We start from the raw sequence: 17,224 nt of genomic DNA on the forward strand, positions 1-17,224 counted from the left end.
TTTTTTTGAGAAGAGTTGTCCTTTTTTCTGCTATCTGAAAACTCTCCCACCATCCACTAAACAGCCATAAGTTTTTTATTTTTGTTCAAGATGAAATTGCTTCTGGAAAATGACTAAGAAGGTGCTGGTACTTTGGTATTGATAGTGGATATGGATGATTTTAAGGGCATCTATGGAAGTAAAACGTTTCTGAATCATTCACATGGCCATGTTTTATTTACCAAAGTCTGTAGATTACTCGCCTTCAGTTTAATATTCTTCAGTCATAGAATATTATTGAGCTGAATGCATGTTATTTTTATCAACTGTCTCTTCATTATCCAGTCTTTTTTAATGCCTAGAAATTACAGTGACTAGATCTGCATAATAATCCACATGTAATTCTATCAGAGGCTAATTCATTGGAACTTCAATCATTTTATCTCTGCTGATCAGTGTCCTTAGTATTACAATCATCCTCTGGGTTTCTTATTGTAAATATCCTTTGAATTTCAAACTTCTGTTTACTATCAACCCAAGATCCTACATCCCTTCCAATATAGTTCCAAAAATAAAGTGTACATGAAAGCCAGACTTAAAATTGTTGTAGCCCTTAAGCTATAACTTTCAAGAGGGCTTCTCTTCCCCCCTCACCATCTCTACTCAGTAAATTCTAGGTTATCTATACTGAGTTAGAGGTCCTTTGTAATGTGAGCCCTAAACTGTAGCTTGTCAACCCTGTGCATAAATCAGCTTTCTCTGAATCTATCAGAAACTTTTTATCATCTCATATCGAAATGCTACCACATTGGCACTTTATCTAATAATCCTCCCTAGTTTCACATCTACAAACAACTAAATATCTTCCTATAGTTAAATGACAGTATTGTGTACATAAAGGCTAAACAATAATGGTCACATTACTGACCCCCCCCCCACACACACACAGGGAGGTCAGTAATTCTTCCCTTATATTATTCCTCTTTATACTGCTCTTTTGATGTCTACTAGGGTAGCTACTTGCCAATCCACTTCACTAATCTGATATCTGAATTCATAAGTTGCAACTTAAATAATGTGTTGTGAAACAACCTATTAAATGCTTCACAAAATAGAAAAAAAATTAACTTATGCGTTTCTTTTATTATAGAAACAAAGTACCCCTTAATATATATGTGTGTACAGGGGTGTTCATATAATATTGCCTAAGTCTATGTATGTGCTCTGAAATCTTTCTTCTGTCTTCTAGTATGTGAAGCCCATACTCTTGAGCTTTTAAATTATTTGTGGATGAGACTGCACCTATGATAAATTTTTCTGCTCTTGATTGTACTCTGTCAAGTTTTTCTAATAGAAGATGGAGCCCAGATAGCATATTCCAAAGTGAACGTGAGTTGTGTATATGTAGTTTTGAGTGTCTTCGGTTAGGCCTTAAGTATTTTGGAGACTTTTTTTTTTTCTATTTTGTATTATATATTTTGATTTGAGGGTTGTAATTGTGTCTATTTTTTCTATCAGTGGAGAAGATGCTCAGTTTTGTTTTTTCTGGGTTTGTCTGTAGTTTAAGTTCCTTTGCCCATCTTTCTAAGCCTTTTATTGAATTATTTAGGACTTTTTCAAATTGCTAGGGATTACTGCTTTGTGCCAGATTGCTATATCATCTGCATAGCATGCTATTTTTGTGTCATTTATTATGTGAGGATGGATATTGTTCATGTAGATGAGAAATAGGAGTGGACTTAAAACAGAACCTTATGGGACTCCAGCCCAAGTTTGATGCATGTTGGAATAAATTCCATTAACTTTTACTTTCATTTTTCTTCCTTTTGTGAAATCTGAAATCCAAATTAATGCATTCCCCCTTATTCCAGTATCATATGCAATTTTTATTAACTTGTGTCTCCAGACATGATCATAGGCAGCTGTGAGATTCAAGCATATTGCTGTTGTCTTTGTTGGTTTTTCTTGAAAGCCATCTATGACTGATTTGCAAAGATAAAATAATCGATATTCTGTGGTCTATAACAAGTTTGATAGAAGTTTATCTTGTTATTTTCTAAGAGCCAATTCATCATAAGATAGATATAATATGTTATGTGCTGGGTGTAATGAGATTTATTTATTTATTTATCGTATGGCTTGTACACGGTTAAAAGACAATAAGATATAATACACATGAGTATAGATAAAATACACATAAATGATAAAATAAGAAAGTCTACATTCAGGCAAATACAAATGAAATTTGTGACAAGCATCAGACAGAAGATTAGTCATATTTTAACATTTAGGTTTTTGATCCAGTTGATCGCCTCTGGGCATAGGTCAAAGATATCCTGGATATGCTATCAGCTCGCATTCCTGTACTATATGGTAAATGGTTTGGGTCTCGGCTCCACAGGGACGGTGGGGATTTGGTATCTTACCCCACTTTGAAAGTAAGTCTCCACATACACAATGGCCTGTATGAATCCTGTTAGCCGTCATCCATATATTCCTGGGCAGGTCAAATCCAGATGGTTTTTGGAAGATGTTTATGTGATTGCGAACTTCAGGTGATACTGCTTGGGACCACAGTACATCCCACCTACTCGTCATTCTGGCTAAGAAGATTACAGGCAGTTTTTATGGTAGGTCTTCTGGATTTTAGTCTATTAGATAAAGCATCTGGAATAAATTCATGTATTGGGATTGGTTATTTAAAATTCTTTTATATTCACGAAGCAAGGCTTCCTGTTGTCGCAGTTCCAGAGGAGCAATATGACTCAAAGTGGTGGGGAGCCATTGTAAAGGTGTACTCCTAATGCAACCTGTTATTAAACGCAGAGTGGAGTTAAGTTGAGTATCTAGTTTATTGCCATGGTAACTATTGAGCCAGACAGGAGCACCATACTCTGCTGCACTGTAAACTAGGCCCATTGCAGTGCACCGCAGAGTTGTGGCACTTGAGTCCCATATAGTACCACAAAGCTTCTGAACTATGTTATTTCTGGTGCAAACTTTAGCAGTGATATTAATCGTATGCTGTTTATATGTCAGAGTTATTCCCAGATATTTAGGTGTCGGATTAAAAATGTAATGAGATATCTGATGTCATATTGTATTGGTGGGATTATGCTAGAAGAAACTGACCATGCTAGCAATCTTGGAGTGTTAGTAGACATGTAGATGAAGTTATTATTATTTAAATTTAAAATCTTTATCTGCCAACAGGTATTCAACAATACCTGTTGAACATTTTTCTACTTGATTATACTATAAATTGAAGATGCCAAGAAGTTATTTTCTTGGTTTCATCCTTTATCCAAGTGTAAGAGTTTGTGAAGTCATTTCAAGACTGGGCTACTTGTATATAGAGGCTAATGACTTCACATCAGTTGCCTTGGTATCTCAAATTTTGTTTGCTTCCACTTGGAAAGGATGAAACAAGAATATAACTTCTTGGCATCTTTAATTTATAACACAGTATCTATCATACATCTCCTTAAACCTATTCACTGTTGAGGCACTCACAACCATCTGTGGCAATCCATTCCACCCATCCACTCTCCAAGTGAAGAACCTAGTCTGCACACCCTTACTAACCACACTTAGACAACTTCCAAGTGTGATCCCATATTTTCCTCTTTACTCCCCACGTAGTGAAAAATTTCTTAGTGTAAAGTCATTAGCCTCTATATACAAGTTGCCCAGTTGTGAAGTTACTTCATGGGCAAACTTTGTTTGTTTACACTTGGATAAAGGATTAAACCAAGAATATAATTTCTTGTCATCTTTAATTTAAACATATAGATCACATTAGTAACTTATAAGTTTCTATCATATCCCCTCTCCTTTACTAACTACTCAGTTAAAGTCTACAACCCACACATCCTCAATCTATCTGCATAGCGAACATTCCACAGACCTGTCACCAGCTTGATCACTTGCTGAATCCTCTCCATCACCTCTCGATATCAAAGAAACACAAATCTTGCACAGTATGTCAACACGTGGCCGAATCATAGCCTTAAAAAGAGGGATAATAACGTCCCATATCTTTAGTTGTCAGTTTGTTCTTCAGCATGCAAATAATCCTCTGACTATTTTGCCAACTCTTGCAATATGTCCTCAGAATTTTAAATCTCTATCTGCCATCATCCCAGATTCTTGGCCACATCAATTTCCTGTAAACCAGTACCATCAATATGATACAAAGTATGTGATCTTTTCATCCCAAAGTGTATTATTTTATATTTTACAACATTGAATTGACAGCCATGTCCTTTGCCAACACCTGCCAATTTATTTAAATCATCCTGTAAGATATCTATCTTTTATCTTTTAATCACCTTTATCAACAATTGCCCTCCATAGTTTTCCATCATTGCCAAACAAACTGAATCCCTTCAAATCTTCTGCTATATCATTAATGTACAAATTAAAGAGTAGTGGTCAAAAGTTCAAGGGCCGTTTAGCAAAGATTGCAAATATAACTCAGGATAATTGCAATGCTGATACAAATCTTGACACGGATGAAGTCATTTTACCTCTACAAGGCCTCACTTGAACTTCTGTGTACAGGTCTGGTCTCCTGACTACGGATGTTACTGATACAGTGGAGAGTGCAAGGAGGATTGCAGACACTAGCCAGTTGGAGAAAGAGGGACAATATGATTGAGACATGAATATCAAAAAGGGTCTTACAGGATACCAGTAGAATTTTTCATTTTATAGAAAATGAGGACAGGACAGAAGAGGTCATCTACAGAAGTTGAGAATGAATGCAGTTTGAGAAGGGGTAAAAGCTGGATTTTTCGGAAATTTTGATGTATGATTGGAATGATTTTCTTTTAGTGCAAATACGTATCATCAGTCCCCGTGTATCTAATGCCTGTTGGTGTCTGATACTTATTTTACCATTTCTCTCTCCCTGTTCATTGCCAGGTGACTCAAATCCTGCAAAGTTTCCACACCGATCCTCACATCTCTCCACTCTCTTCTTGTCCTTCCTTTTCTGTTTATACTATCCATTGTACCAAGCATCAAGGTTTTGATGTTTTTACTGTTATCCATTCTGCAAATGTACAAAAGCTTCAGTTTCCTTCAAATTATTTTCTGTGATTCCCTTTGCAGTTTATTTTGCTACACAGGACTTATTTTGCAATTCATAGAATCAATATAATATGTATATTATTTCTGGGAAAACTCCCATGTTACTCCTCATTATAAACTATTATAATTACAGCTATTTTGCCTGCTTCAGTTTAGGAGTACCCCTGTTTAAATGTCATTGGCTATTTACTCATGGGTTCTTAGGGCATTATGAGTGTAGATGTACTAAAAAGTATATGTAGCTTAAGGAATAGAAAATTGCACATACCTTTTTCTGGGTGTTGTGGCTTTTCCTCTGTCTGCGATGTCGAGAACTGCAGAGTGTGTGTGGGGGGTGGGGGGGGTAGGAAGTTTGGTAGAATAAGTTGCCTCCCCCCACACACACACTCTGCAGTTCTCGACATCGCAGACAGAGGAAAAGCCACAACACCCAGAAAAAGGTATGTGCAATTTTCTATTCCTTAAGCTACATATACTTTTTAGTACATCTACACTCATAATGCCCTAAGAACCCATGAGTAAATAGCCAATGACATTTAAACAGGGGTACTCCTAAACTGAAGCAGGCAAAATAGCTGTAATTATAATAATAATATAATATGTTCTTTTGAAAGCCAATATTAGTCTCATTGCTGTTTAAAGGTGTGCTGAAAAGTTTTGATAATCACCATGCAGGAAATGAGGCTGAACCATGTAATAACTTGCACAATGATCTACGTATTCTCCATGAAGTGTTATACACTTGTTACAACATGCATCATTTGCAATCCTCTGAGGAAAAAGTCTTTCCCTTGTTTCACAAAACAATCCTCAGTTGTGGATATACTTCATCATCTGTGGTAAATTTTGTTCTTTTCAAGTGTTTCTTTAAATTTAGGAATTAGAAATAGTGAGATGGCGCCAGATCTGGCACATAGGGTGGGGTGAAGTAGACGTTGAGAGCCCAAGTTGTGTATTGTCTGGTGGGTTTCATGAGCAGTGAGTATGCGTTGTCCTGCAAAAGCAACTCTCCTCTGCTGAGTTTCCCTGCAGTGTTTTTCCTTCAGTACCTCCAATTTCTTCAGAGCTGTTGAATAAACTGCATCAACAATCGCAATGTGGGCCAAAATTTTGCACCTGATTTCTCAAAATGACCCAAAATCCATTGAGATGACAGCACACGTTCTCTCTTTTGGTTGGCACTCAAACATTTGGGGGACCCACTTCGCTGAGAGCTTCTGTGTGTCCAGATGTTGGTGGATAATGAACCGAGCTCATTCCCTGGTTTGGCTGGTATTCATCTATTATCAAGAATCATGGCATGCACTGCATCAATGTTTTTAGGTGGAATCGCTGTGGAAGGTCTTCCTGACCTGGGAGGGATCTGTTGTCTCAGGATGTCCAGTTTTAAACTTTTCTACCTATCTGACAACTGTTGGACATATTGGGGAAGAGTGCCCTGAAGTCTTGCACAAAGTTTGGCAAATCTCAGTTGTGGACTTTCTTGCAAAAAACTTTATGATGGCCTGCACCTCTGTGTCTTCAAATTTCTTCAAAACCTCTTGCATGTCTTTTTATATATCCTAAAAGAAAGAAAAAATTATTACAATTTGAAACATGGGTATTACAGGATTTTAAGATATGTTCTTTCTTGTGGTTATATTGGTTGCTTTTATATTGTTTTTGTTCTGTTTATTAGAATTTTTCAGCCCCCATTATAGAGTACAGTCATACCCCGACTTACGTGAATCCGGAGTTACGCGGTTTCTTATATGTACGTATTCCCGTCACTCCTCACCACTAGTCATATCTTTCCGGCGCCAGCCACATTCTCCAGTGTCGCACATGCTGTGAACAAGCACTGATGTGTTTCGCATGGTCTCCATTCATACACGATTTTTATAGTCTACAAATCTTGCTATTGTTTAATGTTATGTTCTTGATAAAAATTTTATCACATAAAAAATAATGTTGCCCAAAAGAAGCAAGTCCGATTCATCTACAGCTAGTAAGAAAAGAAAAAACATTCGAAGCATACTACATACGCCGTTCGGTTCATTTGCAAGTCTGAATGAAGCTATGAGGCAAAATGAGTAACTGTCTGTTAAAGAGTTTTGGAAACGGTTTAATGTTTTAGATGCTGTAAGGATTATCGGAGATTCTTGGGGTGTCTCCTATATTGGAGACACCCTTAAGTAGCGAAGAGTCTCCGATATCGGAGACTCTTCGCTACTGAAGAGACCGAAACCTCAGATCCAGTTTTACCAGAAAAGTAAATGACAGTTGCAAAATTAACAGAAAGTCTCAGCTTAATTAAGAAAGATTTACAGATTTTGGAGGATATGGATTCTAACGAGGAACAAATTGTAACCACAAGGCAAGGAATAAAAAAATCACTTGCTTGCTATGAAGAAATTTTGCGTGACAAGAAAAAGACATTATGCCATCAGACGAATCTGTTAGATTTTATGAAACCATTAACATCGAAATAACTTTCTTTTTTTTTTATGTACGAAAAACTACAATTATGATTATATTTCTTAAAAAATATGGGTGTTTTTGTAAACCTTTGGTCCCAATTGTATGTTTGTATATATAAATTACATGCAAAATTATACCCCGAGTTATGCGAATTCGACTTGCACGCTTCTCATTGGTCCCACCTACCGCGTAACTTCAGGGTATCACTGTACTTGTGAATATGTTTCCAGCAGTCTCAGCTTAATAGAAGGCTGACTGACTGATCTTTTTGTTACCTTGCCCATTGCCTGCAGGTTTACTTTCACTTTTGTTATCTAAAATTTTATCCTCTTTTTTTTTTTTTTTAAGTCTAAATGATGTGCCATGTTGCTCTCCTTAGATATGTATGAAGCGCCTAACCTCTTCTTGCTCTTATTTTTTTTTTTTTTTTTTTTCCCCATCCTCTTCTCTGTAAATATTGTTTTTGTGTTTTCAACATTCATTATCAACCTATCTTTTTCTTTCTTTCACTTCAAAAAAAAAAAAAAAAGTACATGGTGTGAATAAATTCAAGAAAAGGGTGTGGAAATTGGTACATATGGTATGTAGCTTTTCTCAGTGAGTTTCTATCTACTTGGAGGTTTTCTCCCTCTCTCTCAATAATAATTAATTAAACAGTTGAAAACACACACACACATCAGAACTTTTCTGAGAAAGAAATCCTTGCAATTATTAGCTAATAGCTTATTAGCTTACCCTCAAATATAAAATAAGGTTATTACAGTTTTTAAGAATTAGAATTCTAAGTAAACTTATCTTTCCTTAAATTTGAGCACTTATTGTACAGTAATTAAGCTGGAAAGTTTATTTAAATTATTTTTATTAATTTATGGTTTTTGTTTGTTTTTAGGATTCACATACCTAAATTTGCTTATTCTAACAGTAAGTTTTGAAGCAAATTTAATATAGCAGCAATGGATTATTATAGGATATTGGAAGTCCCAAAAAATGCTAGTGCTGCTGAAATAAAGAAAGCGTAAGCAGTGTCATAATATTTTGAATTGCTTCTATTAAGATTTTTTTTTTTATATATATATTGTGTAATCCCATTGATACAAAGGCATTTTTTAACATGTGTATTCAACATTTCTACAACTATAGCTCTCGCTGTGTAAGCTACTGATTGTAAATGTAGTTGTGGAAATTTTTAATACTGAGATTAGTTATTTTTCTTTTTATGTAAGAGAAACTTAGAAGTAATTCTCTCACCACTTTATTAGATACAAGATTGTTAATAGATTTCAAGATTGAATTAAAGTATGATAGTAATATTGATTCACTGAAGTTATGCTCACTGTCCATAGTTACATAATATGCTCCATTTCTACACCCCTGATAAATCTCGCTGTGCACAAATATCACAAGTTTCAAGATATCGACCACTGCTATAAACACTAATTTCCATAACTTCAATTGAGTGATAATAGCCTAGTCAACTTTATTGCCACCAAAAGACATTCTTGCATTTTTTTAGAGGAAAAAAATAGTCTTCATCTTCCTTAACATTCGATGAGACGTAATTTATCACATAGGATATAATCTCTTTTTGAATTGATATTTACACAAGCTGCAGCTTATGTATTTATTAACAGCTCTCCAACATACTTTTGCATTCCAACAGCAGACTCACCAAAAACATGCTTCTCTTTTATTCCAACTGCATATGTTCACTGAAACTGATTCCTCGCATTGTTCCCTAACAACGATCTGCAGTTTTTTTGAGAAATATTAATGTTCCTTCTTTCCCAACTCTTGCCTTCACCTGACATAGCAATGATGTGCTATACATTTTCTGCCTCTTATGTGAGATTGAGACACACACACATATTTTCAAATGTTTATCCTAATGTTTAATGTTTGCCTGTAGAAGCAGAAAATGGTGATTATTAATTAAATGGCAGCTCCTTTCCATTGTCATTAGTTTCCATAGGTGCATTTTGAGAGATGATAAATAGCTGTATACAAGGTAGTGTTCAAACTAATTTTAATTTATGGATCTGAGAGTGATGTTAGAAATAAAACACTTGACCAAAGACTAGAGACTGTTATGAGAGTTCTGAGAAAGATTATTGGAGTGAGCAGAAGGCATCAATATCACATTAAAAATGAGGATATTAGGAAAGAACTGACCGTTGTTAGCATTTAGGAAAGTGTTAGCAGAGCTAATCTCAGGTGGTATTGGTCTCTTAAACAGAATGGGAGAGGAAAGATTAACAACCTGTTTTCTATAGGGTTGGCAGGAAAAAGACCCAGAGGAAAACCAAGATATAGGTGGATTGATATTAAAAAAAAAAAAAAAAAGCCTTAGAAGGCAGAAATATAAGATCTGATGATGTTAGAGTTTTCACATAAATTGATCATCATCAAATTCTTGTCATGCACACTCAAGGGGTGTACAGGATATGATAGTACTACATGAAAAAAATTACATCATTACTAACTTCCTATCTACAATTTTCCTCTAAATCAGTCTGTTACTTGTCAAGACTCCAACATTATCAGATCTTATATTTCTATCGTCTAAGGCACTTTGTAACGTATCAATCCACCTATATCTTGGTCTTCCTCTGGGTCGTTTTGCTGCCAACCTGGCAGTGAACACTTGTTTTGCTAATCTTTCCTCGCCCATTCTGTTTTAAGTGACCATACCACCTGAGATTAGCTCTGCTGACGCATTTCTGGATGCTGACAATGTCAAGTTCTTTCCTAATATCCTCGTTTTTAATATGATATTGCCATTGGTGCCATCTGATCACGCCTATAATCTTTCTCAGGACTCTCATATCTGTGGGCTCTAGTCTTTGGTCAAGTGTTTTACTTCTGACCAAGCTCTCAGATCATAAGTTAAAACTGGTTTGAACACTGTCTTGTATACAACTAATTTAGTGTTCCAACTAATTTCTCTCTTATTCCATATGAATTTATTCATTTGACTTCCCACATACCAGCTTTGCTGATTTCTATATTTAATTTACCATCTTCAGTAAAAATCGTGCCTAAATAGCTGAAATGAAATGTTTTACTTGTTCCACAGGTTCTCCATTCACAACACAGTTGACATTTTCAATGATTCTGTCTATTTTCATTGTCTTTGTCTTTTAATTGCTGACCTTCGTACCATATCTATTACAACAGTTATTCAATTTAGTCAGAGAATCTTGCAGACTTGTAGCGGATTTATTTAGAAGTATAACATCATCCGCGTAAAGCAAAGAGCTGACATTAACATCTCCAATTTTGATATCATGTTTAATACCACTTGCCTTCATAATGTGATCCATATAGATAATGAATAACAGAGGAGCTAATGTACTAATCCTTGTCTCACACCAGATTTAACATTAAACCATCTTCCTGTACTTCCTTCAACTCTAACTGCCGACTTATAACTCAAATAAAGACTAAGTATTGCTTGATATAATGCCCCATTGACACCATATAACTGCAGCGTATTGAATAGCTTCTCTCTTGGCACCTTGTCATATGCCTTTTCCAAATCGACAAAACTTAAATACAGATCTTTGTTATATTCCCATGCTTTCTTGACTATTTGTTGTAAAGTGAAGATCTGATCTTGACAGCCTCTATTTCGCCTGAATCCAGCTTGTTCTTCACCAAGCTTTTCTTCCACAATTCTTCTCAACCGTTTCTCAAGTATACTTGCATAGATCTTGCCAAGAACACTCAGTAGGGAAATTCCTCTATAATTCTCACATTCAGTTTTATTTCGCTTTTTATATATGGGTACTATGAGAGCTCTACTCCAATCATCGGGAATTCGTCCCTCTGTACAGGCTTTCTGAACTATGCAGGGCAGCCACTGTAACTCTTATGCCACCATACTTTAGCATTTCTGGGCGAATAACATCTACTCCTGCTGCCTTTCCATATTTCAAGCCTTTGATGGCTTTTTCTACTTCAAATATGGATATGTATTCCTGACTGCATGCCTAGTCAGTATTTTTTTTTCCACTGTGCTGTCATCATTGCTCGTTTCATTTAGTAGTTTTTCAAAGTAATTACTCCATACTTCAAGGATATCTTTTTCTCCCGTTTTCATGTCACCTTTATCATCTCTAATTCCTTTTACAGCACTCTTTCCTCCATTCTTAAGCTTCTTCAACAACCTCCAGAATATTTTGCCACATTCTTCATATTTATTTTCTATATTCATGCCAAAATCCTCCCATGACTTTTGTTTAGCTAGTTTTTCACAGTGTTTAGCATTCTTGCATTTATCTCTGTATTCTCTAAGAGCACAAGCTGACTTATTTGACAGGAACTTTTGATATCCTTTCTTCTTTTCCTTCAGTGCCTCTTTAACTTCCTGTGTCCACCAGGGAGTTCTGATTTTTTTATCCTTACAGACAACCTCACCACATGCCTCTCTGGCAGAATCAATCAATGTTTTCTTCAGAGTTTGCCACTGAATCTCCAAGGTTTGATTCCTGTTCTCAAAGTCTTTCATTTTTTCTTTAATAATCTTTTTGTATTTTAGTCTACAGTTCACCTCTGAGAGCTGCTCAACTTTTATTCGCTTTAAAACTTTCTTACATGTCATTCTTTTCAATATGAAATTCAATTTTATCCTGCTCAAGACTAAATAGTGATCACTTCCAATTTCAAATCCTGGGTACACTCTGGTGTCCTGCACCAGGGAAAAAACATCACTATCAACAATAACATAGTCAATGAGACTTTTTTATTCCTTGCCTCTTCTCTCCATGTGAATTTGTGCACATTTTTATGTTGGAACATGGTGTTCATAATAACCAGTCCATGTCCTGAGCAGAAATCCAACAGATATTTGCCATTATTATTAGCTTTGCTCTTTTCTCCAAATTTTCCCAAAATATTTTTGTATGTCTCACAATCATTTCCTACTCTGCTATTTAGATCCCCAACAAGGACCAACTTTTCCTTTTTATTTGTGTTAGTTGCTTTCTCTAAAGCCTCAAAAAAATTCCTCCACTTCTACCCTAGTAGAATCTTGTGTGGTACCATAGGCACAAATAAGTCTCATTGTCCAGTTCCCCATTCTCATATTTTCCCACATTACTCTACTCGAGACTGGCTGCCATTCAAGAAGATTAGCCTCGTATTTTGAGTTTAATACTATGGCTACTCCTTCTTTTCCTTGATTGTCATTGCCTGAATATAACATTTTGTATTTATTGCTCAGAAAGATCTCACCAGTTTTGGTCTTTTTTTGTTTCAGTCACCCCTATAATATCGATCTGTTACTTATCTAATTCCTCAGCTAGCTCCATTTCTTTGTCATTCATGCCTCTTATGTTGATAGTACCGATCTTTAACTCTGGTGATGTCGAGTTGGGGTGTGTTTTCAGATTTGTTCCAATAGCTGAGTTTTCACTGTTCGCCTTGGTTCCCTAGCGAAAACAACGGGGGCCTTGTTTAACCGGGTGATGCCCCATCCGGCATGAAATTTTGTCATGTCGTTCCATCATTTTTTATTTTGGTTTAACCAATAAGAATACAGTTTGGTCGGGTAAATCCCAAATTGCCAGCCCATCCTCCTTCGTTCAGTGTCCAAGTAGATACCCAACAGGGTGCACCACGAGAAGGTGAGGATTGGACATTAGATCAGAAGCCCTGGTCGGTTCTCCGCATTCCTTTAAAGGCTATGTGGTGTTCTCCTCTCAGTTATGCAGCTTTGACCCTTAAGATCCATCTAACCAATATACAGTATTGATTAGAATGACCAATATACACACAGAATTTTTTTATTTCAGATCATGTGGTACTTTGTATATACAGTCATCCCTTGAGTTACATCCGTTAGAAGATATGCACATGATCTCATAAGAGAATAAATAACATTTTAGACTATACTTTTGAACGAGATGCTAGTGAGTGTAAAGTAAAAAGGTTTCTATTTAGCAACAATGCATCATGTGCAGTGGCAACAGTACTTTTGGCATTCGCCACGTCTTCAGTAGTTTCTCTGTTGATTTTGTGTTTGAGAAATAGGTTATTTGTGTATTTATCATTAAATATTGCGTGATTTTGTGCAACATGACCTTATATGCCCAATCAAAAAATCTAGTGAATACTCACAGAAAAAGAGGCGAGCAATTGGTCTTGAAATGAAGTTGCAAGTTATAAAGACACATGAGGCTGGTAAGCGCGTCAGTATGATTGCACATGACTTCAAATGGTTTCATTCTGCAGTGATGATCATTTTGAAAAAGGATAACATCGTAGAGGCTGTGAAAGGATCTGCTTTCATTAAATCAACGATGGTGATGAAGAAACGACAAGGTCCTATCAGTAATGTGGAAAAGCTACTTGCATCATGGATAGAGGACCATAGCTGCTGAGGCACTAAGTCTCTTCAACATGTTGAAGGAGAAAGCTGGGCCTGATTACAACTACAAATTCAATGCTTCTTCCAGTTGGTTCATGAGATTCAAGCAGGGTTTTCTGCTTCATAATGTGAAAATGCATGGTGAATCTGCAAGTGCCAATGAGAAGGCTATCAAAGAGTTTGTGGAGAAATTGGGCAAAATTATTTGCTTCATTAAATTTTTAATATGGATGCCCAATCATAAAACCTAGTGAAGAATCACAGAAAAAGAGGTGAGCAATTGATCTTGAAATTAAGTTGCAGGTTATAAAGACACATGAAGCTGGTAAGCGCATCAATGTGATTGCACATGACTTCAGATGGTCTCATTCTACAACGATGACCATTTTGAAAAATAAGGATAAAATCGTAGAGGCTGTGAAAGGATCTGCTTTCATTAAATCAACTATGGTGATGAAGAAACAACAAGGTCCTATCGGTGATATGGAAAAGCTACGTGCATCATGTATAGAGGACCTGAACCAAAAGCGCCAATCCCTTAGCACTAGGACCATAACTGCTAAGGCACTAAGTCTCTTCAGTATGTTGAAGGAGAAAGCAGGGCCCGATTACAACTACAAATTCAATGCCTCTTTCAGTTGGTTCATGAGATTCAAGCAGCGTTTTCTGCTGCATAATGTGAAAATGAATGGTCAATCTACAAGTGCCAATGAGAAGGCTACCAAAGAGTTTGTAGAGAAATTGGGTAAAATTATTACATAGGAAAATTATTTGCTTCATCAAATATTTAATATGGATGAGACCTCCCTGTTTTGGAAAAAAATGCCTGAGCAGACATTCATCCACAAAAAGAAAGCTAAAATCTATGCCTGGTTTCAAAGCTCTTAAAGGTCATATTACAATTCTGTTAGAGGATAATGTAGCTGGATATAAACTGAAACATTTGTGATATGGCACAGTGAGAATCCACAAGCCTTCAAACACATTAGCAAGCATACTCTTCTAGTTCATTGTCAGAGCAATAAGAAGCCTTGGATGGCTCAAAAAGTTATTTGAGGAATGCATTAATCAACTGTTATGCGAGTGAAATGGAAAGCTATTGTGTGAAATAAAATGTAGAATTTTATTAATTCCAGATAATGCTTCAGGTCACCCATCTTATATCGGCTGTCTTCACCAAGTTCAAGGTCATGGTTATCCCTCCAAACAATACTTCATTGATCCAACTGTTGGATTCTTGCAGTGTTTAAGGATTATTATCTACAGAGAACTTTTTCACAAGCCATTTCTGCGACTGAAGGAAATAACCAGTCTCTCATGCAATTCTGGAAAGCATTCAATATTTATTATGCTATTTAAAAATATTGCTATAGTTTGGGATGAAGTGATCTCTCAATGTATGAGTATGGCATATGAATAAAGACATTAAAAAGGTTTGCATGATTCTGGAAGTTTTGAAAAAAATGAAGACCTTTGTAAATAAGTGAAGAACTAGTTAGTCTAGCAAACAATCTGAATCTCAAAGTGAATGAAGACGACATAGTTCAAGTCATAGGAAGTACCCCTGAAGAATTGGTCGAACTGGAGGAACAGCATTACCGATGTTCTCAAAATGGCTGAAGACATGAACCCCCCAATGTTGAATATTTATTAGTAGAAAGGAAAGTACATGATGTGTTTGCTTGCAAATTTATGATGAAAAGAAGAAGAGAAATAAGCAAAGCACATTAGATATTTTCATCAAAAAACAAAAGGTTACATCAGAAGAGCTGAACCTGGTCCTTCACATAGGAAATGTAATGAAGATGTGATTGCAGAAGAAGATTTGGATGATTATTTTCCTGTTTTATAATGGCAGTAACGCATAGTACAGTTTTATAATGTTTAAAAATTAAAACGAGAGTATACTTATTACAGTGAAGTCCCTAACCCATATGACTGTTGATTTAATTTATCGAATTACGTCCTGCCAGATGGAACGGAACCCCGATGCAAGTCGAGGGGTGACTGTATATTACACTTTACAAGAATTATTCTTGTTTTAATCTTTTACACAAGTATAAACAAAGGTTGCATGCAAAGTATCATCATGGCTAGTGTAAGTGTATATAGAGGTTGTTGACTTCATGTCAGTTGTCTCAGTATCTCATAAAACAAAAATATTTTAGGAGTGACCACAAGCCAGACCAGTTTTAACCTTTATTGTTTGTTTAAAACAAGAATATAATTTATTGTCAGGTATAATATACTTTGTATTCCAGTAATAAAACCAGCTATTTCCAAGTGTTTACTGATATGGTAATACACAATTTTACTACTGGTATAGAAAATAACTTATGTATATTATCTTGAGTTGGGTAGTGGTCCTCTCCATTTTCCTTTTGCTTTGAGATACTGAGGCCTTTGATGTGGAGTCAACAGCCTCTATATACAAGTACAGGTATCCCTTGCTTAACACGATGATCCCTTGATATACGCAGCAAGAGTTTTGATTAACATGCCATTAACCCTGCGGAGCTCGCAGGTGATCTGACAGATACATGCAAAATGTTTAATATAAATATTCTTACACAATTCAGTGTATAGCTTAAAGGTCATGAGCAGCTGTGCATTCATATGTTACGAGTAATATTCCACACTATTTTTTGCTGTCAGTTTGAATTAACGTATGTTAAGTAAAGGATTATGATGTTTGACAGTAAATTGTATCTGAGAGATATCACAACCTCCATGATATCTCTATTTTTTGCCAAATGTCAGTATAGTATGGTTTAGTTTATTTTTTTATTCTTTATTCAATAATTTCTAGATTGTAACTGATAATAAATAAGCGATCATGTATTACTGAAATAGAGAGTCAAAGGCTTATTTTTATCATACATCTCCTCTAGGTGATATGGAGCTTACTCCACCTTTACTACAAGTTGCCCTAATGGGTACTAATGCTTGCATCTGACGAAACTTTTAGTTTCTATATATTCAGCATGAAACTCTTTTAGTTTCTGTATTCGGCTATGAAATAATTAGATTCAATATTTATCATGCATCTCCTCTAGGAGATTATTATCTGAGACCTCCAGGGAGTCAAGGACTCATCAAGGGAGGCTGTAAATTATCCAGTCCAGCTACCTTCCCGTAAATTCATTTACACTAGATGCACTCACTATCCCCTAAAGGCAAATTATTCCACTTACTCACTACTCTGAGAAAAAAACCTAGCTCTTACCCCTTTCTTGACTGAGAACAACCTTAACTTCCATGGATGCCCTGTGTTCTCTCCCCGTCTTCCATTATATGGAAGACGGGGAGAGAACACAGGGCATG

General features: G+C 36.0%; 1 protein-coding gene across 3 annotated transcripts in view; it reads left to right on the forward strand.

Moving 5' to 3' along the window:
* The window catches only part of LOC150109865 (dnaJ homolog subfamily B member 6-B-like), a 114,742-nt gene that overhangs the window by 72,291 nt on the left and 25,227 nt on the right, over nt 1-17,224 (forward strand). For all 3 annotated transcript variants that reach the window (XM_090415467.1, XM_090415459.1, XM_090415451.1), the window contains exon 2: nt 8,423-8,548. In XM_090415467.1, coding sequence (XP_090271593.1) covers nt 8,487-8,548 — 62 coding nt within the window. In that variant the 5' untranslated portion in view covers nt 8,423-8,486. The remainder of the gene's footprint in view (nt 1-8,422; nt 8,549-17,224) is intronic.

Source organism: Typopeltis vanoorti, chromosome 1 (genome assembly GCF_054136105.1).
Source record: "Typopeltis vanoorti isolate ZY-2024b chromosome 1, IOZ_Tvanoo_1.0, whole genome shotgun sequence".
Classification (NCBI taxonomy): Eukaryota; Metazoa; Arthropoda; class Arachnida; order Uropygi; family Thelyphonidae; genus Typopeltis; species Typopeltis vanoorti.